Source organism: Schistocerca cancellata, chromosome 1 (genome assembly GCF_023864275.1).
Source record: "Schistocerca cancellata isolate TAMUIC-IGC-003103 chromosome 1, iqSchCanc2.1, whole genome shotgun sequence".
Classification (NCBI taxonomy): Eukaryota; Metazoa; Arthropoda; class Insecta; order Orthoptera; family Acrididae; genus Schistocerca; species Schistocerca cancellata.
This window is the reverse complement of record NC_064626.1, coordinates 924,438,324-924,464,696: the sequence shown is the minus strand read 5'-3', so window position 1 is coordinate 924,464,696 and position 26,373 is coordinate 924,438,324. Positions and strand designations below refer to the sequence as shown.

At 39.9% G+C, this 26,373-nt stretch overlaps 1 protein-coding gene across 2 annotated transcripts in view; it reads right to left on the bottom strand.

Annotated features, from left to right (window-relative positions):
- LOC126191420 (uncharacterized) overlaps nt 1-26,373 on the bottom strand; it is an 89,760-nt gene that overhangs the window by 21,868 nt on the left and 41,519 nt on the right. For both annotated transcript variants that reach the window (XM_049932303.1, XM_049932295.1), the window contains one exon: nt 8,108-8,242. In XM_049932303.1, the coding sequence (XP_049788260.1) occupies nt 8,108-8,242 (135 nt within the window). The remainder of the gene's footprint in view (nt 1-8,107; nt 8,243-26,373) is intronic.

The following is a 26,373-nucleotide window of genomic DNA, read 5'->3' as shown; positions in this document are numbered from 1 at the left end:
TTCACACATGGAGAACAGGGAGCATGATTGTTTGACTGCCTCTGTGCATGCTGTTGTTATTACAATCTTATCCTTACAATCCCTTTGTGAGTGATACATAGGGGGTTGCCGTATATTCCTAGGATCATCATTTGAAGCTTGTCCTTGAAACTTTGTTAATAGACTTTCTTGGGATAGTGTACATCTCTCTTCAAGAGTCTTCCTTTTCAGTTCCTACAGTATCTCTATGACATTCTCCCATGGATCAAACAAACCTGTGACCATTCATGCTTCCCTTTTTTGGTATACATTCAATATCCCCCCATTAGTCCTATTTGGTGGAAGTCCCACACACTTGAACAATATTCTAGAATCGGTCACACGAATGATTTGCAAGCAATCTCCACTGTAGACTGACTGCACTTCCCCAGTATTCTACCAATAAACCTGCTTTACCCATGACTGAGCCTATGAGACCATTCAATTTAATATTCCTACAAAGCATTAAACTCAAGTGTTAGTACGAGTTAGCTGATTCCAACACTCACTCATCTGTAAAAAGCCTGATGTTACTGTTAATATTGTCTTCAAGATCATTACTGTACCACATGAACAGCAATCGTTCTAACACACTTCCCTGGAGCACACCTGAAGTTACTTCTACATCTGACAAGACTATCTGTTAAAGATAACAGGCTGCATTCTCACTACCACACAGTCCTCAATCCAGACATAAATTTCACTTGTTACCCATATGACTGTACTTTTGACAACAAGTGTAGGTGTGGTACAAAGTCACAAATCGAGAAATACTACATCTACCTGACTACTTTGCTTCAAAGCTTTCGGTATGTCATGTGAAAAGAGTGAGAACTGGGTTTCACATTATTGACATTTTATGAATCCATACCAGTTAGCATTGAGGAGGTCATTCTGTTCACGATATCACACTATGTTTGAGCTCAGAATGTGTTCTAAGATTCTACAACAAATCAATGTCAAGGATATTAGATGGTAGTTTTGTCGATCACTCCTATTTCCCTTCTTGTAGACGGGTATGTCCAGTTATTTTTTCCAAGAATGGGGATGGTTTCTTGTTCGTGGGATCTGCACCAGATTATAGTTAGAAGAAGAGCTAACTCAGCTGCGAATTCAGTACAGAATCTGACAGGGATTCCATCAGGCCATGGAGCTTCATTCAGTTTTAACAATTTCAGCTGTTTCTGAACACCACTGACACTAATACTTATTTCACTCATGTTTTTAAAGGTATGGGGATTAAACTGGGGCCTTCCTCCTAGGTTTTCTTTTTGTAAGGGAAAATTTGAAAATGGAGTAAAGCATTTCAGCTTTTACTTTGCTACCCTCAATTTCAATTTCTGTCTCGTACACTAGGGACTGGACACTGATTTTGCTGACACTAACAGCCTTTGCATACGACAGAATTTGAGTTTTGCAACATATCATTAAACAATATTCTGCTAGGGTAGTCATTGAATACATCACACATTGCTCTCTTGGCAGCCAAACATGCTTCATTCAGTATGTATCTATATCCCTATGCTTTGTTTTAGATCTATTACACAGTAATCTTTGTTTCTTTAGAAGTTTGTTCACACTGACTGTATACCATGGACGTGCCCTCCTACTATGAACTGGTCTACTGGGCGTATGGTAAACTATTGCCATAGTACCTCTACATGCTCTTGACCTGTGCTGAAAGTTTTATTTCCTCACTATGACACAACTGTTAATTGTTGGATAATTAAAGTCCCCACCAATGATTGGGGAACGTAACATACAAGTGAACTGAAGTTTTCTCTACAGTTTTCGTTCACATCAGGAGAAGAGTCTGGTGGGTGACAGAAGGAACCAATTACCATTTTTGTGCCCACTCCTGATACTGAGTCTTTCCCAAACAATCTCACATGCAGCTTCAATTTCTATGTCAGTGGATTTGAGTTTCTTGTCTACTGCAACAAATACACCACCTCCATTTCCCATTTGGCTATCCTTTCGATATACACTTAAATTTTCCCCAAAAATCTCACTGCTATCATTTTCATGTTTCAACCAGCTTTATGCACCTAATATTATGTGAGCTTCACTGCCTTTCATGAGCACTTCAAACTCTGGCACTCTGTTGCAAATGCTTCAACAGTTTACCATTAGGATTTTAATACTCTCACCTTTGGGGGTATTTCTTTGGATCTTACACTGATACTTATGGGTTTCCTACAGCTATGTTTATCTGGAACGGATGGACAGTTGCCTAATCTAAAAAACCCTTGCAGCCAGAACCTTTGAAGTCTCTTGTTCAGTCCTTCCACTCGAAACCAAAGGGTCATGATCAGTTCTGGGGACAATGCTGCAAATTGTACGCTTCATTGAAATTTTTCATGTGCAAGGCGGTCTCCTCAACCTGATCTGCCAGTCACTGGAATGATCCAAGTAGGACCTCAGAGCCCAGACGACAGGCATCATTTGTTACCAGGTGCGCCACAATCTGCAGTTGGCTGCACTCTCTTTCCTCAACAGCTACTGGAATAGCCTCTTCAATATGTTGAATGAGGTCCCCAGGAATACAAACTGAGTGCACCTGGTGTCCTTTCCTGTCCCTTGATGTCATTTCCCTATGGAGATAAAAATTTAATAGCGATGGGGAGACTGTGATTTGAGAGGAAAAGGATGAGAAGGAAAAATAGTAGGAGAATGTGGCCTGAACAAAAGAAATGACAGAAAAAGCTGCCTGGCAGAAATTTAAGCGTTGCTGACTCATGGTTTAAGAATTGCAGAAGAAGGATGTATAGGTAGCAAAGGAGAGGTGGAAAACTTTCACATAGATTGTATAATGGTACAATAGACATTTAGAAACCAGATTTTCTACTGTGAATCATATCCAGGGGCAGATGTGGTTTCTGACCATAAATTATTGGTTGTTAACTACCAATTAAAATCAAAGAAATTAGGGAAAGATAGGAAATTAAGGAGATGGGACCTAGAGGAATTAAAGAATCAGCAATTTTTGAGAGTTTCAAAGGGGGCATTAAGCAACAAATGGTTGAAACAGGGGAAAAGAATACAACAAAAGATCAATGGGTAGCTCTGAGAGATGAAATAGTGAAGGCAACAGAGGTTCAAACACACAAGAAGACAAGGTCCAGTAGAAATCCTTGGATAACACGAGATACTGGACTTAACTAACAAAACTTGAAATAAAAATGATACTGACAGAAAGTGAAACTATGTTAAGCATGAATAGTTGGAGGAAAAATGCAAGGCTTAAGAAACATGCATGACTAAGGGAAAGATGAAATTTCCTATAGGAAAACTAGGGAGATGTTTGGAGAAAAGAGAGACTACTGTACGAATAGCATGAGCTCAGATGGCAAGCCAGTACCAAGCAAAGAAGGGAAAGCTACAGGGTGGAAGGAATATTTTCAAAAGCTATACAAGGGAAATAAACATGGAAGAACAAAGAGAAGAGGAAGTAAATGAAGATGAGATGTCAGATATGATATTGACAGAAGAATGTGGGACAGCAGTGAAAGATTGATGTCAAAACATGAGTCCTGGGATAAAGGACACTCCCTCAGAATTATGAAAATCCTTGGCAGAACCAGCCATGATAGAACGATTCCACTTCATGTGCAAGATAAATGAGACAGGCGAAACACCATCACACATCAAGAAGAATGAATAAATCCAATTCCAAATAAGACAGGTGCAAACAACTCTGAATATTATTACTGAACTATCAGTTTAATATGTCATACTAAAACAAATTATTTGCAGATGTGTGGACAAACTGGTAGACGCTGACCTTGGACAAGATCAGTTTGAATTCTGGAGAAATGTAGGAACAACTGAGGCAACACTCACCCTACCACTTCTCTTATCTTCTAAGTTGAAGAAAGACAAGCCTATGTTTATAGCATTTGTAGATTTAGAGGAATTTTGGAAATGTTGGCAAGATGCACTCTTTGACATTCTGAAGGCACCAGAGATAAAATGCTGAGTGCAAAAGGTTATTTACAACTTGTACAAAAACAATACTGTAGAAATAACAAATCAAAGGACAAGACAGGGAAGCAGTAATTGAGAGGCAAGAGAAACCGGGTTGTAGCTTATCCCAACATTATTTTATCTGTACAATGAGCAATTAGTAAATGAAATCAAGGAGAAAATTGGAATGGGAATTATAATTCGGGGAGGATAAATAAAAACTTTGAGGCTTGCTGATGAGAATATAATGATGCCAGACACACAAAGGAATTGGAAGTTCAGTTGAATGGAATGAAAAGTGACTTGGAAAGACTTTGTAACATAAAATCAATTACAATAAAAGGAGGAGAATGGAGTAAATTTAAGTCTGCAGGTGCTAAGGGAATTAGATTAGATAATGTGACACTAAAAATAGATGTGTTCTGTTATTTGGACAGCAAACTAATTGATGATGATCAATTTAGAGGACATTAACAGTAGACTGGCAATAACAAGAAAAACATATCATAAAACGTCAAATATAAATTTAAGTGCTTGGAACTCTTTTGTGAAGGTATTTGTCTGGAGTGTAGCATTGTAAAGGGAGTAAAAGGAGGACAATAAGCAGCTCCAACAAGAACAAAACAAAGCCTATGAAATGTGGTGTTAAAGCAGAATGAAGAAGATCTGATGAGTGGATCAAATAATTACTGACCAAGTACTAAATGGAAATTGGATACAAATGAAATTTATGGCACAAGTCGACTAAAGGAAGGGATCAGTTGATACCACACATCCTTGGGCATCAAAGAATCATTAGTTTGGTAATGGAGAAAAGTATGGATGACAAAAATTTGACACGAAGAACAAGACTTTTATACAAGTTGAAATACATGTGGGCTGTAGTAGTTATACAGAGTTGAAGAGATTTGCACTGCATAGACTAGTGTGGGTAATAACAACTTTATTAGCTGTCACTATAATAATTTTTCCACATTCATTTATGCTTTCTTAGTGTTCATCATACAAACGTAGGAAGCTAAATTCTGGTTTTCGTATCATGTAGGTTACCTCATTAGTCAAACTCTTGCTTATGAAGCTAATTCTGTTAATGACACACTTGCAATACATAACGGCTACAAGGATATGAATTTTCTGGCACCAAAGTGGTTTGGATGAGCCTCATGAACCCTGAGTAGAAAGTTGTGTAGGTACAGAGAGAGGGTGATGAAAAATTACTTGGAATGATATGGAGAGAAAAGGAAACAACACTGCTCAAATTTGGGGGTGCAAGTTTAGAAAATCATGCCATGAAGTATTTTTGGACTTACTCCCTCACTTCATTGATGTGGAAAATGTGCTTGGTAATGAATCTATTGGGGGTAAAAGTATTTAACCTAAAGCCCCATGTGCTCTAATCCTTTAATAAGTTTTGCAGACTGTAGGAAAGCAGTTGCATGATGTCCTTTTGTACATTTTTTCTCTGCTGCTGTTTGGTAGGCTGACAATCAAGTATGTTATATAAGAATGCAGAATCTCATGGAGGTTACATTAAATAAAAAGTTCTGTGGTTTTCAGCTGCATCAAGTGATTAAAATCACATGAGCTTTCGGTCAATCATGAGTTGTCCATTGTCAAGTTCTATGACTAACATTGGGCTGCTGGCACAGCTGTTGGCTGGGACATCACCGGTGCTTGCGGCATCACCATAGGGGTGCATATATTGACTTGGCATTCAATGTGCCCACTTTAACTTTGCAATTGCGGAATACCATGTTGCACTGAGCTGAAGGCTGCTGTCTCTATTAAGGGTGTTATTGGTGATTTTTATTTCAATGACTTCTTTAATTATGCACTGTAAGGCATTAGTGCAAGCCACAACACAGATTTTGTCAAATTTTATCTGGTGACTGTGCCTAAAGCACGCTCAGTAAAAATGGATTTCTTGGGGTAGTGAAGGGGATCTTCTCCTCCCTGCATTGTTCCACAATGCAAACTGTTTGACCGACGTCTGGCCCTACTCGCAAGATATCCTGTAGACACCAGATCCGAGACCTGCTGCATCTATAACTTGTCTCAGTAATTGATGGATTTTTCTCAGAGGCCTGAAGATTAATTTAATCTTGTGTTTTTTTTTTTTTTTTTTTTTCAGCAGGCAGCTTACGTTGCCCAACACAGAGCCACAGAACAGCAAGAAAGCAAGTTTCTTTTCCTGCTCCTTGCCGGTAGTAGTCTTGTGATCTTGCTTGAAATCACTTCATTTATTGGATGAATGTTATTCCCAAGATCCTATGTAGGTGGGACAGCGTCTGATATCATTCTTGCACAATGAACCAGTGTTTGTAACACAGTGCACCTCTGTGCAGGTAGGTTTTCTGTAGATGCAGAGGCCAAGGCATTCACTGAAGATGGACAGTAACATTGTCTTTTTCTACTTCCGTGGTGAACTGGATGTTGTTAATGGCACTGAACTGTTCCAAGAGCTCATCAAGTATCTCATGTCTGTGGGGCCAAATGACAAACATGTTGTCAACCTATCAAAATAAACAATTACACTTTAATGGCACCGTGTCTAAGGCAATATCTTAAAAATTCTACATGAAGAGCTATGAAGCAGCTGGAGCTAAAGAGTTGCCGATTGGAATGCACTCCCTCTGATCATAAAACTGACCATTGTACAAAAAATAAAAAGATGTAAGAGTTTGCCTAAAAAGCCTAACTACATCACTTATGAATAACTGGGATAGTAGGTCAAAAGAGTCTTTGATAGGCACATTTGTAAACAGCACCACCACATCAAAACTGGCCATAATGTCATGTTCACCAAGTTGCAGACATTTAATTCAGCTGATAAAATCTGCCAAGTTTTTAATATGATGTTCACAGTGTCCAACATGTGGAGTGAGGAGATTGGTCAAGTACTTGAGGCTTGTACGTTACTGAACCAATTGTGGATAGGATGAGGTGGAATGTCATCCCATCCATGAAGATCTTTGGTGAAGTATAAATAGTAGGTGGTCTAGGTGCCTGTGGGAAAACATTCTTGATCACACTATCTTCTCCCACAGGCACTTAGACCACTTACTGCTTATGCTTTACCGAAGATCCACAAGGCAAGGAGAAGAGAGGTTTTATCACCTATGCTACACTATCTGCTTTGACTGAGTGTGCTTTAGGGATGGTCACTGGATGAAATTTGACACAACCTGTTTTGGAGCTCTGCGTAATTAAAGAAGCCATTGAAATAAAAATAATCAACAACACCATCAATAGAGATGGGAAGTCTTAACACAACATGGAATACTGCGATCGCAAAGTTAAAGTAGGCATGTTGAACGCTGAGTCAATTGTGCAAGCTTCTTCATCTCCCAGTACTTACTGCAACGTACATCTTTCTGAATCTGCTTAGTGTATTCATCTCTTGGTCTCCCTCTACGATTTTTACCCTCCACGCTGCCCTCCAATGCTAAATGTGTGATCCCTTGATGCCTCAGAACATGTCCTACCAATCGATCCCTTCTTCTTGTCAAGTTGTGCCACAAACTCCTCTTCTCCCCAATTCTATTCAATACCTCCTCATTAATTATGTGATCTATCCATCTAATCTTCAGCATTCTTCTGTAATACCACATTTCGAAAGCTTCTATTCTCTTCTTGTCCAAACTACTTATCGTCCATGTTTCACTTCCATACACTCCATACAAATACTTTCAGAAACGACTTCCTGACACTTAAATCTATACTCAATGTTAACAAATTTCTCTTCTTCAGAAACGCTTTCCTTGCCATTGCCAGTCAATATATCAATCAATATATCATATCAATATATGTCCATATATTGTGACGTCACAAGCACCAGTGATGTCACAACTGAAGCTGTGTTTATAAGGGCATACCAGCAGCCCACTGGCAGTCATACAACTTAACAATGGCCAAGGCATGCTTGGCTGAAAGCTCATGTAGTATTAATCACTTATTCAAATGCTGTTAAGTATTAACTGTGTTATCTGATCACGTATACAGAAATCAAGAACTATGTTTTTAAATTAAGATTTATAGTGTCTGATATGGCAGATTCTAATTTCATAAAATGCTATAAGAAAACAGTGAACATTTACAATAATCTTTAGCTCCAATAACTTACAGTAGAATGGTATATCCTCCATGCCTCTGGACACATCCACATATAGTGTCCATGTTGGCCACATCCAGTGCACTGTTGTGTAGCAAAGCAGCATTTCTTACAACCTTTGCTGTATTTGGTGGCTGGTCGTCCACACTGGGTGAAACAAAGAAAATGCTCTATAATGCAGTCACCAAAAATTGTAAATAACCAAAATTAATGTGGGCTCAGATCTTCACAAATACAACAATGTACAATGTAATGTGAACTTTAAGTTTCACATTTTATCCTTTTTTTCTTTTTGCACATTAAACACTTTTTAGATCAACGTTAACCCATTTCTTTTTTTAATCAGGAACAACTGCAAGTGGTTTTGATTAGTGGATTCATATCATCCTAACCTATCTACAAACTATGTAACACAAATTCTTCACACTCATAACCAGGTAAAAAAAAAAAAAAAAAAACTGCCATTTCATTCTGTTTTTCTGAGCAAGGTAACATTCTTCATTATTCAATCAAGACCTTAATTAAGAATTTCCATCAATTAGCAAAATCCCAAACACTGCAATTTATATGCAAATAGGTAACCCATCTCAGAGAAACACAATGAGCTAATCAAATAGTACTGTCAGTTTTTATATATTTTTTAACCAGTTACCTTTTAGTTAAGTCAAATAATTGTTGGGACTTATACACCATCTACTTTCTTAAATTTTCACCCTGCAGTTCTATAAACTGTAATGAATCTCCAAGATTACAAAATATTATTACATAAGTCTATATACGGTATACCGCCACCATCCCAGAAGTCTTCAGTCCGGACCTCAAGAGCGTACTGGCAACACCTTTATGAAAGTTGGGGTCATGCCATTATCATACAATGTATCGGAGTCCGCATACGGCAATCACACATGTAACATCTATGCAACAAATCCACAAGGGGAAGCTACATAAGCAACATCTATGGAACACAATTCACGTGTTGCAGTAGTCCATTTACAAGTTGAACAAATATATTTCAAAGAAGACGCAATACATGAAAGTCACAGATCAAGTAAACAGAGTAAGACGTGTGTACACTTTAACAGTCAAATCATAACTGAGTCCAAGTCTAGCAGCTGCTGGCTGGCTGGCCGCTTAGGTGGCACTGCTGCTGCATGGCTTGCAGACAGTGCCGCAAGTAGAGGACATGCGTAACTGCGCAACGGCACTTTGAAAGATCGGTGAGTCACAACACTTTTCCCCCCTTTGAATTTTTTGCACAGGTCTTGATGGAGGTGGCCTGTAGATTGCTAACGTCCATAGGTGTTGTTTGAGTGGCCATAAAGTCTCGAGAAGGAGGCTTCCCAGATGGACGGAAGTGTCCCCGATGATAACGGGTCGAGATGACAGAAGACGTGGAGGTCGAATCTGCTGGGGCCTCGTGCACCAATCTGCCCGTTGCGGCAAGTCCGATTGTTATAACAGGAGACATGGGCGATGTGTCCGCGTCCGTAGGAGAAGGAGGCGAGTAGAGTTGCTCCGACAGATGATGGTCATCTGGTTCCTGCATGGGCACGTCTCCTGGTGATATCAGTTCTTGTGCTGGCACCGATATGATGGTGAAAGGACTGCGTTGTGAGTAATGAGAGATTCCAGTATCTCGAGCGGCAGGTAGGGCCGAAGGAGGTGTAGTGGCATCTGGAACAGGTGTTGCTGGGCACACGAGGCTGAAGCTGGTCCGAATGACGCACTGCAACACCCATGTCCGTCTGGATTTCATGCAGGCGTTGGCCACGGTCTCTTAAGATGTGGCCAGGACTCCATTTTGGCCACCTGCCATATCCCCGTACCCATACAAGGTCGTCGGCGGTGAACCGGCCAAGCAAAGGCACCCGCGGCTGTGAGCTGGAAGGCCGCATAAGATGAAGTAGCGTGGGGGGCTGTCGGCCATGTAAGAGCTCAGCCGGGCTGTGGTTGCCCATGGGGGTGAAACGGTAAGAAGCCAGAAATTGGAGAAGCGCATCATCAGCAGAAGAAGTCAGGAGTTTCCTCATCTGAACCTTAAATGTGCGGACCAGTTGTTCAGCCTCACCGTTTGACTGTGGATGGAACGGAGGGGGCCGTGACATGCATGACGCCGTGACGGGCACAAAAATGCGCAAAATCGGAAGAGGCAAATTGCGGACCATTATCAGTAACAAGAGTAGAGGGAAGGCCTTCCAAAGAGCAAATGCGAGCTAGAGCATTGGTGGTTGCCGCAGTGGTAGGCGATGTGCAACGGACAATGAAAGGAAAGTTGGAGTAGGTGTCAATAACGAGAAGCCAATATGTACCTAAAAAAGGTCCCATGAAGTGAGCATGAATTCGCTCCCAGAGCTTCTCAGGCAAAGGCCACGGTGACAAAGATGACTTCGGGGTGGTGGCCTGTGACGCACAAGGGCCACAGGCAGCGACCATGTGTGCTTTTTCAGAGTCGATGCCGGGCCAGTACACATGACAGCGCGCCAGAGATTTTGTGCGAGAGATGCCCCAGTGCCCTTGGTGAAGGAGGCGCAAGACTGAAGCACGCAAAGGTGCAGGTACCACAACACGCGGCGAAGCATTTTCAGTGGAAAGGAGGATAACACCATCCCTAGCCGTGAGGCGGTAATGCAAAGCGTAGTAGTTCCGCAACGGACCAGAAGTCTTAGCGGCCGGACGATCTGGCCAACCCTTCTGAATACAGTGTAAAACCCTGGAGAGGGTAGCGTCAGAACCCGTAGCAGCCGCCGACCGCTCCCCAGTGATGGGGAACCCGTACACAATCCACTGCTCGGCAACATCCAGGTGGAAACACAAAAGTTCGTCCCTATGAAATGCCTGATCAGCACCCATGGAAACGCGAGACAGTGCATCAACATTCACATGTTGAGCTGTCGGCCAGAAATGAATCTCATAATTGAAACGAGACATGTAAAGAGCCCAATGCTGGAGGCGGTGTGCAGCCTTGTCGGGAAGTGACGTTGATGGATGAAACAAGGAAACAAGTGGTTTGTGATCAGTAACAATATGAAATTTGGATCCATAGAGAAAAACATCAAACTTATGAAGAGCATAAATAATGGCCAAAGCTTCTTTTTTCAATTTGAGAATACTTTTGTTGGGCATCCGTGTGTGTTTTGGAGGCATAAGCAGTGGGTTGTTCAGAACCGTCAGAAAAATGGTGCACAAAGACTGCACCGACCCTGTATTGAGAGGTGCCCGTGGCAAGAACAAGATGTTGACCTGGTCGATAAGTAGCCAGGCACGGGGCCAGTTACAGCATAGTCTTCAATTTCTGGAAAGCCGCATTGCATGACGCGGACCAGTGAAAAGGCACATTTTTGCGCAACAGGCGATGCAACAGCTGAATCACTGAAGCAGCAGACGGTAAAAACTTGTGATAGTATGCTATTTTCCCCAAGAAGGCCTGCAGTTCCTTAACAGATGTAGGGCGAGGAAGGGCATCAATCGCAGCGACAGTTTGCTGAAGTGGACGAATACCATCCCGAGAGAGTTGAAACCCCAAGTACATGATAGCTGCCTGAAAAAAATTTTGATTTCTGAAGATTACACTTAAGACCAGCAGTCTGTAAGACATGAAAAAGTGTGTGGAGATTTTGAAGATGTTTGTCAGTGGTGGAGCCAGTGACAACAATGTCGTCCATGTAATTAATACACCCAGGGACAGGGAGCAATAATTGCTTCAAGAATCGCTGAAAGAGAGTAGGGACGCTGGCAACCCCAAATGGCAATTGTTGGTATTGATAGAGGCTGAAAGGCGTGTTAAGAACCAGAAACTGCCGGGAAGCAGCGTCGAGAAGAAGTTGATGATAAGCTTCTGACAGGTCAAGTTTAGAAAAATACTGGCCTCCAGCAAGTTTAGTGAACAATTCGTCAGGTCGAGGCATAGGGTAAGTGTCGATAAGGCATTGAGCATTTACAGTGGCTTTGAAATCACCACAGAGACGAATATCACTATTTGGCTTAGCAACGACAACGACAGGAAAGGACCACTTACAGGAAGTGACAGGAAGCAAGACCCCGGAAGCAGTGAGACGATCCAGCTCCCGTTTGACCTGATCACAAAGGGCCGCAGGAATGGGGCGAGCCCGAAAAAACTTAGGTCGAGCAGTGGATTTGAGCGTGATATGAGCTTCAAAGTCGTTTTCACGGCCTAACCCAGGAGAAAAAAGGGACAAAAATGTCGTCGAAAAGGAATCCAATTGAGCATAAGGAATAGCATCAGAGACGATATTGACAGAGTCATCTATGGAGAACTCAAAAATGCGAAAGGCATCGAAACCAAAAAGATTCTCCGCGTTACTATGGTCAACCACAAATATGGGAACTGTGTGAACAACACATTTGTAAGATACCTCAGCATCAAATTGTCCGAAGAGAGAATTCTTCTGTTTACTGTAAGTCCGTAATTGCCTAGTGACAGGTGACAGGATTGGAGAACCCAACTGAAGATACATCTGAGAACTGATGATAGTGGCAGCAGAACCCGTATCCACCTGCATGCGAACATCTCGACCAAGTATTTGGACAGTGAGGAATAACTTCCCTCAAAGGGAAGAAGTACAATTGACAGACAACACAGAATCAGAATCAGTGTCACGTTCATGAACATCATGTATGTGGTCAGATTTGCAAACTGATGACACATGACCTTTTTTTTTTTGCATTTGTGGCACACGGCCCAACGTTGTGGACAATCTTCTCGTGAATGTTTCGTAAAACACCGCAGACATGAAGGAAGTTGCCGTGGGTTTTGCTGCAGTTTCTTAGAGGTCTGTTTACGGTTAGCCCGAGGCTGCGCTTGGGAGCGTACTGCGGCCATGTTGGCTGGCGGGAACACGCCACACGCTTTGTCAACGTCGCACAAAGGTTGTATTTCCCCGACATTGCTCAATGCCTCTATTTGCGCTCCTGCGGTGCGAGAAATTTCAAAAGACTGAGCGATGCATAGGACTTCATCTAGAGTCGGATTTGCCAACTGAAGGGCACGTTGCCTAACTTCTTTGTCAGGCGCCGATCGGATAATAGCATCCCGTACCATGGAACCAGTGTAGGATTCTTTGTGAACTTCAGTAACAAATTGACACTTTCTACTGAGGCCATAAAGTTCAGCAGCCCAAGCACGATAGGATTGATTCGGTTGTTTTTGACAACGATAAAAGGCAACACGAGAGGCTACCACATGCGTTTGTTTTTGAAAATAGATGGACAGAAGTGAGCACATTTCAGCAAAGGACAAAGACGCAGGATCTTTCAAAAGAGCCAATTGCGACAACAACCAATACATCTGAGGTGAAATCCATGAAAGGAACAGAGACTTACACGTTTGTTCGTCCGTGACATGAAATGCCAAGAAGTGCTGTCGAAGACGTTTTTCGTAATCAGACCAGTCTTCCGCTGTCTCGTCGTAAGGAGAAAAAGTAGGTAAAGACAACGACGAGAGATGCCCCGCATTTGATGTCGCGACGAAATCACAAATAGCATTTGTGAGAAGCGTTTGCTGTTCTATAAGTCCTTGCAATAGTTGCTCTAAAGTAGCCATGGAAACATGTGGGTCAACGATGGAAAAGAAAAATCACTACCTCATTGCCAATTGTAATAACTTCAAGTTGAACAAATATATTTCAAGGAAGACGCAATACTTGAAAGTCACAGATCAAGTAAACAGAGTAAGACGTGTGTACACTTTAACAGTCAAATCATAACTGAGTCCAAGTCTAGCGGCCGCTGGCTGGCTGGCCGCTTAGGTGGCGCTGCTGCTGCATGGCTGGCAGACAGTGCCGCATGTAGAGAACGCGCATAACTGCGCGGCGGCACTTTGAAAGGTCAGCGAGTCACAACACTTGTCTATGACGATTCATGCATACAAGGCACAAAATTAATATTTCTTAAATAAAGTGTCTACAATGTTAAAGTATTAAGAGGGGTAGATACAAGTTCAGATCATTACATTGTCAAAATCAAAATTAAGCTCACACCACTAAAAAAGAAACCAAAATGCAATAAACGAGAGAGGAACTTTGATCTCCACCAATTAATTAGAAATGATAAATACAGAGAAGTCACACAAAACATAAAACTGACAGATAATTTAGAAGAACTGGTTCAAATTCTCAGGCAACAAGCAGAAAATTTAGCCGCATTGAACCCACGTAAAGGACATGTCTGGTTGAATTCGGAATGTGACAAAATTCAAGCATGGTTAAAATTTCAAACACACAAAACAGAAGAAAATGCAACCAACCTCAAAAGTATCAGGAGAAAGTTCACACAAATTAATGCCCCTCCCACATTAACGCTGAAAAGGGAGATGGAAAAAATGGCACATAATGACAATGGAAATGCCAAAATCATGGCAAAAGCATTTAGTAAACTTTTGAATTGTAAATAACCCCAGGAACTTTTAGCAATTAATACACACACACCCATCAAGACTCCACCTGATCTCATAAATCCTCCAACAATCCAACAGGTGGAAACTGCACTCAGAGAGATGAAAAATTATAAGGCATACAGAGAAGACCAAGTTTTTGCAGAAATGTGGAAATATGCCAGTGATATAGTTTGCACATCCTTACACATAGCCCTAACAAAAGTCTGGATAACAGAAAAGTTTCCTGAACATTGGACCACAGCCATAATCCACCCACTCCACAAAAAAAAAAGAGATAAAGGCAACCCAGATAATTACAGAGGTATCTCTCTCTCAGACTGCACATACAAGATTTTCTCCAGAATCCTATACAAAAGGATCAAAGAGCAACTAGAGAAAGAATTAGGTGGGTACCAAGGAGGCTTCAGGCCTCGGAGAAGCTGTGCAGAACAGATAATCACTTTAAAATTAGCCATAGCATATTACAAGAAACGAAATAGATCTCTTATAATAACCTTCGTGGACTTTAAAAAAGCATATGACTGTATTCATAGTGACTGTTTTGTAGTTTTTTAATTTTGTTACTATTGGCAGGCTCTTTTTGTTGTAGATGTTCTTGGTGATATATTGTGCTCTAGTCAATTTGGTTATTCTGTTATGCCATGTTGGCTTTTCATTGAGGTTATATGTTATGATTTCTCCCAGATATTTAAGAAATTTTGGGCTCCATACAAAATTAATCACTCTGATAGAACTCACCTTAACCAACACTGTATCAAAAGTCAAGTTCAGGAGGGAACACTCTGAGCCATTTATCATAAAAACAGGTTTAAGACAAGGAGATTGATTGGCACCCCAGCTGTTCAACTGTGCTTCAGAATACATAATGAGGGAATGGTACAAGATTAAATCAAACTATATCCAAATTGGAAGACCCATAGATAACATAAGTTTAAATTGTCTAGGATTTTCTGATGACCTTTCTCTCTTGTCCAACAGTATTCAGGATACAAGTTACCTCACTACAGGAAATAGCACAGAAAATTGGTCTTGAAATATCCTTTGAAAAAACAGTCATCGTGTTAACTGACCCACCACTCATAAACAAATTTGGCATAGGAAACCAAGAAATGAAAATTGTAGATAAATTTAAATATCTGGGAGAAATCATAACCTATAACCTCAATGAAAAGCCAACATGGCATAACAGAATAACCAAATTGACTAGAGCACAATATATCACCAAGAACATCTACAACAAAAAGAGCCTGCCAATAGTAACAAAATTAAGAAACTACAAAACAGTCACTCAACCAGAAATAATGTACAAAAGTGAAACCATCTTCAAAACAACTAACACTGCACAAATAGACAAAATACTCAAAATAGAGAGAAGAATCATCAGAACTTGCATCAACAAATTGTACCAGAAAGATGGACACTGGAGAGTAGCTACAAATGAAACAGTCTACAAGGAAATAGAACTGGTAATGGGTACAATCAGGAAGAATCGCATTTCATTTTTTGGACATCTAACCAGAACACCAGAGAACAGGATCACCCGGAGAATAATAGAAAAATTGTGGAATAGTAAGTGCAACATTAAGTGGATTACAGAAATCAAGCAAGATATGGATAAGCTACAGATCACATTGGAAGATCTAAGAAACAAAACTGACAAAATCAGGAAATTTGCAGACTAACAAACCAGACTGCAAATGAGAATCAACAAGCAGACAATAGGAAGGGTGATTTCCGATGAAGAAAGAAGGATGAGATCCGAGAGAATGAAGAAGCACTGGGCTGACAGGAAACTGAAAAATTCCTTGTATAAAGTTGGCTAGAGTGGTCCAATGAAGGCCATAAAATGAAAATAAATAAATAAATAAAAAGTGTTTGTAAAAGTCAAACTTAGTGAATCCTTCATGAACTCTCATTAGTTACTGCTTACATATGGTAACTGTGTCTGGCAATGTGCACTTAAAACATTGGTTTCTTTATCTTTCCCATTTTGAATGTGTTTGGTGCCTCATTCTAAGGACTGTGCATAACTGACTGTTGTTTGAAGAACTACGATCTGTGGAAGATTATGTTTACAAAATTTGTTGCCATTATCATGAAATGTTGATTGAATATAAACTTAAGGTAAGACAAACTGGTCAGTATTCAAAAGGAAATGTCTAATTTGAATAAATTCAGAATCATGAAAAAAGTCACTGAATTCCCAAGTACCCATAAAAGCAATTTCAGATTATGAGACTTAATTCAAAGTGCATCACCGAGGAAATTTAATCTACAACCAGGTTAGTACAGTCACAAGTTCATGAATTTACTATGTTTTATAACACTAAACTTGGATCAAATGAACGAGCTTCAGTATTTTTCTAAATTAAAATGAGACATGCTTGGTAGAACCACTAAATCAGCTATCTAAATGATTATCGTGACTTGACCACAGATACTAATCATAAATTATAGATACCACATAGATACACAGTATTTATTACTGAAGGTTTTCTGTTGCATAGGGGGGGGGGGGGATTCTACAAATGTCTGCACAGCAGAAAGTTGGCTCAACCACAGAGCAAAATTCTACAAACTTGGGAGAAATAAAATTACAGTGGAACAGTCTGGGAAGTACAAATTTTTGACTTACCCTTTAATGCAGTACTTTTAACCAGACAATTGAAAATCACTTTACACGAAAAGTTTCGAAGTACTTCTTGTGTTTGCGCTAGCATAACACAGCTGCACATTTATTACACAGCAATCAGACTAATCCATTATGCATTGGTGTTTTGCACCTCTGTCTCAATTGCATGCATGATTATTTATGACCTACTTGATCCAGCCTTACATCTAGTGGAGGTTCACATCCTACAGACCACTTTGTCTTCTTAAACTGTATCTTATGTTCTGGATCATTATTTGGCCTTCCTCCTTTTGTGGAAGTTTGAGCAGAATGACACAAACAGTGAGCAATCTCTATGAGAAATTCAGAAAGCTTCAATAAGAATTTTATGTCTCTTCATGATGCTTTCAGGAAGATCAGCACCTCCCGTATGTTTACTGTATAGCTTTATTATTCGTGGACATGGTATTATTATTCCTGAGTTTGGTTTCTTGTCATACCTTGTGGCTTCATGCAAAAGTTAGTGTCCAGCAAGAACAGCAAATCCATAGCTGCAACATACTCTACTGAAGTACCTCTGCTTGTTTCTTCAGCTCAACCTCTGCAGATAGTTTCCAGTCTGGTACTCTATTTCTTCTCAGTGTCCCAAGTGCATAAATTCTTTGTTTATGTAACTAAAGAATACAAAAAATAAAGTGTCTGAATCACGCCATGGACTGGGGTGATTTCAAACACATGAGTTTTTCAAATCTCTGTCAAAAAATTCATAGTATATGGGGGAGGGGGAATTTGGACAGTTTTTTAAAATTCTTCCTATTTGATTTTAGTGACTTGTGACATATTTTAAAGTTGTCAATCATTAAGGATTGGTCAGTTTTATTATGATAACTTGCTTCACCATTTCTTCCTCTTCCTCATTTAATACTAGTTACCTTCCCATTCTTCTCTTGGCAAATTGTTGGAAAATTTCTTCTCTTTTCAGCCAGATTTATCAACATAGCCTTTCACTAAATATCTAATATTGAATTTAGTGAAAGAAAATCCCCAATATGCAGCCCTTAAGTTACCTTGCTTCAACATTTCGTCTTCTTCCTCCTTCTCATTTAGAACTGGTTGCCCTCCCATTTTTCTTTTTTTTTTTCTTATTTTATTTATTTTTTTCTTATTTTCTTTCTTTTGTATTACCCACACATTATTTGGAAGGTTCAATCTAGGTACATCATATAAATCACACACTTCTCTACATGATAACTTGCCACAATGAATATCTTGAATGGCTTTGTCTAAAAGTTCCAGGTCATAACTACATCGTACTTTAGCACCTTTCCTACTTTTACATGTTCTCGGAATTGTCTGAAATCACCCTAAACAGTAGACAATTTCGTAAAAGCCATTGTTATTTTATAAATTTATATGAAGAACTCAACAAACTTGTGCAGGAAATGCCTCATTGCTATAGGTCACTGAGCTCGTTGACAATTACAGTTATAATACTTTTACCACTGGTCATGATTGTTCCATCTTGATGATAATGTGCAAATTTCCAACAATGAGACTGTTTATCATATACTTACTAGGTAAACAACTGACCCAAAATAAAAGTCATGGAACGCAATGAATACTATCTCACACTTCAAATAACTGGTGTGCTGAAATGAAAATGAGTGGCAATTTGTTACTATGCAGTGGGAAAGAGTAGATAAACTATACTGTCTGAAATCCTCAAAGTGTCCAAAATCACCCCGTTTGACAGCTGGAACAATGTATGTCACATCTTGCATGGAGTCATAAGAGAAACAAACAAGATGGTCTCCACCACTTACAAGGGGAAGGCCTCAGACACAGCCAACCAATTCGGCTCAAATTTGGTAGGTCGTTTGTGTACAACCTAAAACGAAGGACTAAGATATTTTGGGTCAACACCCCTGCAATTTTGAGAAAATCACCCCTAAAGGTTATGACGAGCAATTGACTCAAAATTGGAAAGATCGATAGATAATTGTAAATAGAGCATTTTTCATCATTAGGTATTGGGTCCGCAAATGCAAACTTTTCCAGAAGTCGAGGAAAGAAACTTTTACAACTGCTGCTTCTGTATCCACCTCGTAAATGCATTTCGCCGACAGCGCAGATAGTGCAACGGCCAAGGTAACTGGCTGGGTACCAGAAAACCCGGGTTCCAATATCGAAGAAACCTAGCGGATGTTATTCTTTTCGTTTGTATTTTTCCATATCCCAATTGATAGTAAAGTATTAAACTTTTAAGACTGGTCACATGAAAACAACTCCGAGTAAGACAGTTGCGAATCCCTCACGAGGGGTCACAGATAGCCAACCGCATGACGCTTCTTTACAGCGAGGCACGGGACAGAATGCACGCGGGGAGAGTTACGCTGTCCTGGTTGCCTCTTCGTCATTGCATATTTGTGAACCTGGAATAGTGGTGTCCAGCACGAGCCTTATAGAAGTCAATCAGAAAGAGTTGTTTTCCGCCATTAGGCTGCTGCAAACCTCGCGGATACATGTAGTGATTTTTCCATAGTTAATGCGCCAAATGAAATACGTTTTGTGAATGAATACAGTGTTGTTCTGTAAGTAAGATATGACGAGTACTGTATGTGGTTTGTAGTAATTAGCTCGTCTGTTTATGCTGTCGTAACTAGTTATTGTTTGTTGTGTAAAATCTTTCAGGTGCATAATTTGAATAATGGAGGATGTACACCCTTCGTCTAGCACTGTAATATACAGTTGGGAGCCTGTCACAGACGATGGCAAGCGGGAAGTTACCGACACTGTGTTTTGGGTGGTAAAAGTGTTGCAAGACAGATGCAGTATCAATGCACTACTGGAAGCAGGCTGTTCTGTTTCTCAGCGTTCCAGATTGATAGGAGTGGCTATCGTAGAGTGATTTTTGGAGCTGACGAACGAAATGAATTTTGTTGATACTGAGGTACTATACCATGAAGACGAAGCAGATGGTGATTCAGTGGAAGATATCCGGATTAGTGAATCGCTAAATGGTCATAACAGTTTGGAAACCTCCATGTCACTGGGAATATGTGCCTCATCTGTTCCTGATGAGTATTACGAACCGGTTACTAAACAATTGAACTATGGCGCTATACCCCTTGAATTATAAGTAAAGCGGTAGCGCTAGCCAGGAATCATCCAGATTGGAACTTACAAACACAGCACAAGAATGGAGCAACAACAACCCTGAAAAGGAAGGACTTGAAATTGTGGGAAAGTGATGTCGTTAAAGAAGGGACAAAATATGACAATTACCAGGCGATAAATAAGTGGACATACGACCGATTTGTCGAATCTCATTGTCGTAACGAGAATGTAACAACGAGAATACTTCAGGGTGGGCTGCATGTGCAGCGCTTCAATATACGCCCAATGAGGATTTTACATTTGCTGCATCATTATCTTGGGCAAGAAATTTCAAATCGGAGTATAAAATCCATCAACGTCACGTCACTATGTATCTCATAAGGAGGTACAATACATAGAAGACATACAGAAAGTCACAGCTGCAAAATACTAACGCGAATTCTTTACAGACGAATGGAAAAACCGGTAGAAGCCGACCTCGAGGAAGATCAGTTTGGATTCCGTAGAAATGTTGGAGCATGTGAGGCAATACTGACCATATGACTTATCTTAGAAGAAAGATTAAGGAAACGTAAACCTACGTTTCTAGCATTTGTAAACTTAGAGAAAGCTTTTGACAGTGTTGACTGGAATACTCTCTTTCAAATTCTGAAGGTGGAAGGGATATAGTACAGGGAGCGAGAGGCTATTTACAATTTGTACAGAAAGCATATGGCAGTTATAAGAGTTGAGGGACATAAAAGAGAAGCAGTGGTTGGGGAGGGAATGAGACAGGGTTGTACCCTCTCCCCGATGCTATTCAATCTGTATATTGAGCAAGCAGTAAAGGAAACAAAAGAAAAGTTCGGAGTAGGTATTAAAATCCATGGAGAAGAAATAAAAACTTTGAGATTCGCCTATGACATTGTAATTCTGTCAGAGACAGCAGAAGGACTTGGAAGAGCAGTTAAACGGAACTGACAGTGGCTTGAAAGGAGGGTATAAGATGAACACCAACAAAAGTAAAACGAGGCTAATGGAATGTAGTCGAATTAAGTCGGGTGATGCTGAGGGAATTAGATTAGGAAATGAGACACTTAAAGTAGTAAAAGAGTTTTGCTATTTGAGGAGCAAAATAACTGATGATGGTCGAAGTAGAGAGGATATAAAATGTAGACAGGCAATGGCAAGGAAAGTGTTTCTGAAGAAGAGAAATTTGTTAACAACAAGTATTGATTTAAGTGTCAGGAAGTCGTTTCTGAAAGTATTTGTATGGAGTGTACCCATATATGGAAGTGAAACATGGACGATAAATAGTTTGTACAAGAAGAGAATAGAAGCTTTCAGAATGTGGTGCTACAGAAGAATGCTGAAGATTAGATGGGTAGGACACATAACTAATCAGGAGGTATTGAATAGAATTGGGGAGAAGAGGAGTTTGTGGCATAACTTGACTAGAAGAAGGGATCGGTTGGTAGGACATGTTCTGAGGCATCAAGAAATCACCAATTTAGTACTGGAGGGGAGCGTAGAGGGTAAGAATCGTAGAGGGAGACCAAGAGATGAATACACTAAGCAGATTCAGAAGGATGTAGGCTGCAGTAGGTACTGGGAGATGAAGAAGCTTGCACAGGATAGTGTAGCATGGAGAGCTGCATCAAACCAGTCTCAGGACTGAAGACAACAACAACAACAACAACAACAACAGAAAGTGGCGGCTCTTTCCAGCACACAAACGGCATCACTTATGACCGGTTTTAATCACGATTACATGATCAACATCAATCAAACAGGATGTGAGTATCGGGTGAACATTCGACGCACGTTAAATCGCATAAGGGAGAAAAACAAACCCTTGTCGCAGTTGATAGTAAAAACAAACTAACACATTCGTACATGGCGCAATATGCCATCACAGCCTCTAGAAAAGTGTTGCCTAAGGTTTCCCTGTGTTTACAGGAAACAGATGTTACATTTGGTCCTCGGGTTATAGAAGTTGTCAATCATTTAACCGACTTGTTGAAAAATGTTTACATTACCTGCTCGAAATCCAGGAAACTGATGAATGCAATTTACAGAAAATTTCTTGAGCATGTTTTAAAAAACGTACGTTTCTGATAACAAGTTTTGTCTAATATCAGGTTCCTGGAGTGGAAAAATTAATACTACAATATGTGGCACTAAATTTATAGACGGCGAGGGTCAGCCAACGTCCACAGTAAAAGTAATACCGCCAAACTGCAAACCTGTGTGCCAGCCATGGAATGTTTATTTCTATCGCCAGGTTAAATAGTTTATTTCCGGGCTTCAGAATTGCAGTGTGCTCCTGAAAACCCAGCAGGAACTGCACAACAGCACAGATGCAATAACTATTCACAGCATGATTCATAACTAGCTTTCAGCACCGATTTTTCAGGCAATGATATCGTATGCATGGTACACATCAAAATTAATTCCCAAAAAAGACATATTTTCAAATGTAAACCAAGTTTGTTTCCCGCCGACTCTTCAGAAGGAACAGTCTAGCTGTCGATAGATTGCAGTCATTAGATGTTCTTGGTGCCATGAGTATATTTGTTTCAAATGTTTATTTAACAAGTACCATCTATCTAGTTGTTCGAAGAAAAGTGAGAACACGTAACAGTGACTGGAAGAGCCATTGTAAAGTGACCTGGAGTAACATTTTAGTTGTTTGCTATCCCAAGAAGTTTGAAAAATTTATTTGCCTACCTTATTATTATCATTCCTTATTGTTTTACTTACCTTATTAACCCTCCAATCCCTATCAATTGAGATATGGAAAAATACAAACAAAAAGAAGAACTTCTGCTAGGTTTCTCGCTTACTGTTTCAGGAGAGTACTGACATCTATGATTGCTTGGAAGCGCTACTAGCAGACCCAGCACAATGTAAACAAATAGCTACAAAATGAATTTGTGGGAAAATGTTGATCAGAACAAGATGCATTGAAGAAATGAAGTCTGCAGCTTGTCAACTACACTATGCATTCATTCATCATAATCAATGTTTTCGGAAAGCTTGTAACAGTGTCAGTCATTATTTTAATAATGAAACACTGCACCAGTTATGTATTTTTTCCATGCTTAGCACATCATGTTTCAAGAATTTATTCTCATTGTCAACTGCAAATATTTATATATGTATTTTGTGTGATGCCTGTGTGTTGTACTGCCTCTTTTTCACCGTCGTCATCTTTTTGTTGTTGTATGGTACTGTGCAACCTTCATTACATAGAAGGCCACACAGACAGGCAAAGCATCACTTATACTGTTTGTCAACTTCAATAAAATCCAATGGGCAGTGGGAACATTCCAACCATTCAAGTCACCTGGCCCAGATGGAATCTTTCCAGCTCTCCTGCAACAGGCAGGAAAGAATCTCATAAGAGTCCTATGCAGGTTATTCAGGGTTAGCCTAACAGTAGGAATCATTCCCAATGCTTGGAGGGCAGTGAAGATTGTCTTCATTCCAAAGCCAGGGAGAACTGATCATACCATGGACAAGGATATGAGACCAATCGTCTGTCCTCCTCCATTCTCAAAATATAGGAAAAACTGGTTAATGTATAAGGAGGGGAAAGGAGGCTAATTAGGGCCTCTCTACATTCAAACCAACACACACATCAACCAGGTAGGAGGCTGGAGATAGCACTTCGCTTCCAAGAAATAGCCCTCTGCATCTTCCTGGATATCGAGGGGGCCTTCAGTAACACGACCTTCAATTCCATGGTAAGGGCAGCAGGGATGCATGACCTAGGGACCACTATATGTCAGTGGACCAGGGCCATGCTTAGTGGAAGGAAGGTAGAGGCTACCATAATGAATGAAAAGATGGTAATTAACACTACTACAGGTTGCCCACAAGGAGTAGTTCTGTCCCCTTTATTGTGGAATCTAGTGGTGAATATACTCATTGAGGAACTAAATTCCAGACAATGCTTCTCCCAAGGATACACAGATGACCTTGTCATAGTAATACTTGGCAAATTTACTGACACAGTTAGAAATATGGCACAAGGAGGACTGGACATTGTACAAGACTGGTGCATTAAACAGGATCTAAGGGTTTATCCTAAGAAGACTGTTGTGACCTAAGAAGACTGTTGTGGCGCCATTCAAGAAGAGGCGTATCCAACACTCAAGTTGGAACCTAAAGCTCTTCCATGAAACTCTACCAGTGAAAGGGATAGTGAAATATCTAGCAGTAACCTTAGATGAGAAACTAACATGGACCCCTCACATTAAGAGCATCTGCTCCAAGGCAAAAATGACACTAGGGAGTACCAGAAGGGCTTGTGGCAAAAACTGGGACTTAAGCCCCAGAGGTATGCACTGAATATACACCATGTCGTTTTTCACTGCAGCAGGATTTTCTCAAGAAATTTCAATTACCAACTTTCTCATCCAAATGTGAAAATACTTACAGATGCTGACCTGAATAGGGAGAAATAATCACCATAATAAAATAAGAGAAATCAGAGCTCTCACAGTGAGATTTAAATGTTTGTTTTTCCCATGTGCTGTTCAAGAGTGTAATGGTAGAGAAATAGCTTGAACATCGTTCAATGAACCCCCTGCCAGGCACTTTACAATGAATACTAGAGTAAACTGCAGATGCAGAGTAAACATTTCATGCTGAATATGGGGGTGGGGGGTGGGGGGGTGGGTGGGGGGGGGGGGGGAAGAAACACAACCGGTGCAGCATTACATTATTTAAAAGAAAAACATTTGAGCAACACATAGAGGGCAAAGGCATTAACTAGTGCAAGCAGCACGATGCTACCCACAAAAATTTTTCTTGTGTGCCCAAGTTGCCAGACTCGTGCATGTGCAGAGCTATCTGAAATTGAGTGGTGTAGACCTCAGGTTTACGTTGTCACTATTCTGGTGTTTTCTGTTTTTATTTCCTGTACAACTCTCGTGTCACATGGAAACAAAAATATATTTCTATGACTGGATGATATCAAGTGAATTCAAATACATTAACACACTCGCAGAAGACTAAAATAAAATGTAATTATTTCAGCTATCTCATTAATAATTTTAACTCCATATTATTAGCAGCATTACTCATCTTGCAGAACACTGGAGTTTTTTTAATTTTTTTTGGTCAGCAAGCTAAAGAAATTTGGTTTTTTATTATTCAAATAAAATGAACTATTCTATTCCACTGAGGCAGTCACTTTATTTGAAAAATGTATTCCATTACACGCTACTGAATATTTTCAAACGTTTACTCTCATTCATGTGCACATTTTCATTTCCTCACGAGTATAGCATCAACAGATCACATGTTAGGCCATAATAAAGAACTAAACATGATAGATTATTCTAATTGGCATTCCAAAAACCACACAGTAAGCTTCATTGTGAATCTGGACATACAAATGTGCATCTGAAGAAGAATTATAATTTTTAGTGTGGTTTACAAAATTCCAGTGCTCTTGGCATGTTTTCTGATCTCTTGCTGCTTTTAAGATGTAATGTAGACTCTGTTAATGCTATGCATACGTACACTCATAAATGTTCACTTGAAGGTGAGTAAGGAGGCAAATTTTGTCAGTAGGTCTTTATATCAAATATATCGACTGCTTTAGCAAACTAAATGAGTTTTTACACGTCTGCCTTACACACACACACACACACACACACACACACACACACACACACACAAAAGAAGAAGAAGAAGAAAGGTTATTTGATCACAAGTCTTCACATTAACTTTTAATTTGTGTTGTTAGTGTTTTAAATTTTAAGAATGTCATTCTTTGGTAAAGTAATTGGTTCATATGTACAACATATTTTGTGAACTTTTTTTTATACCGTTATACACCCCACTTTTATCTTTCATTAATTCAGATTAATAAAAGAATGGAAAAACTTTAGACCATACATTCTCAGAGTTATTTTGATTGTGTTGCTACTGTGCATAATTGACTGATGTTATATAAGAATGCAAAAAAATTATCATCATCATCATCATCATTTAAGACTGATTATGCCTTTCAGCGTTCAGTCTGGAGCATAGCCCCCCCCCCTTATACAGTTCCTCCATGATCCCCTATTCAGTGCTAACATTGGTGCCTCTTCTGATGTTAAACCTATTACTTCAAAATCATTATTAACCGAATCCAGGTAC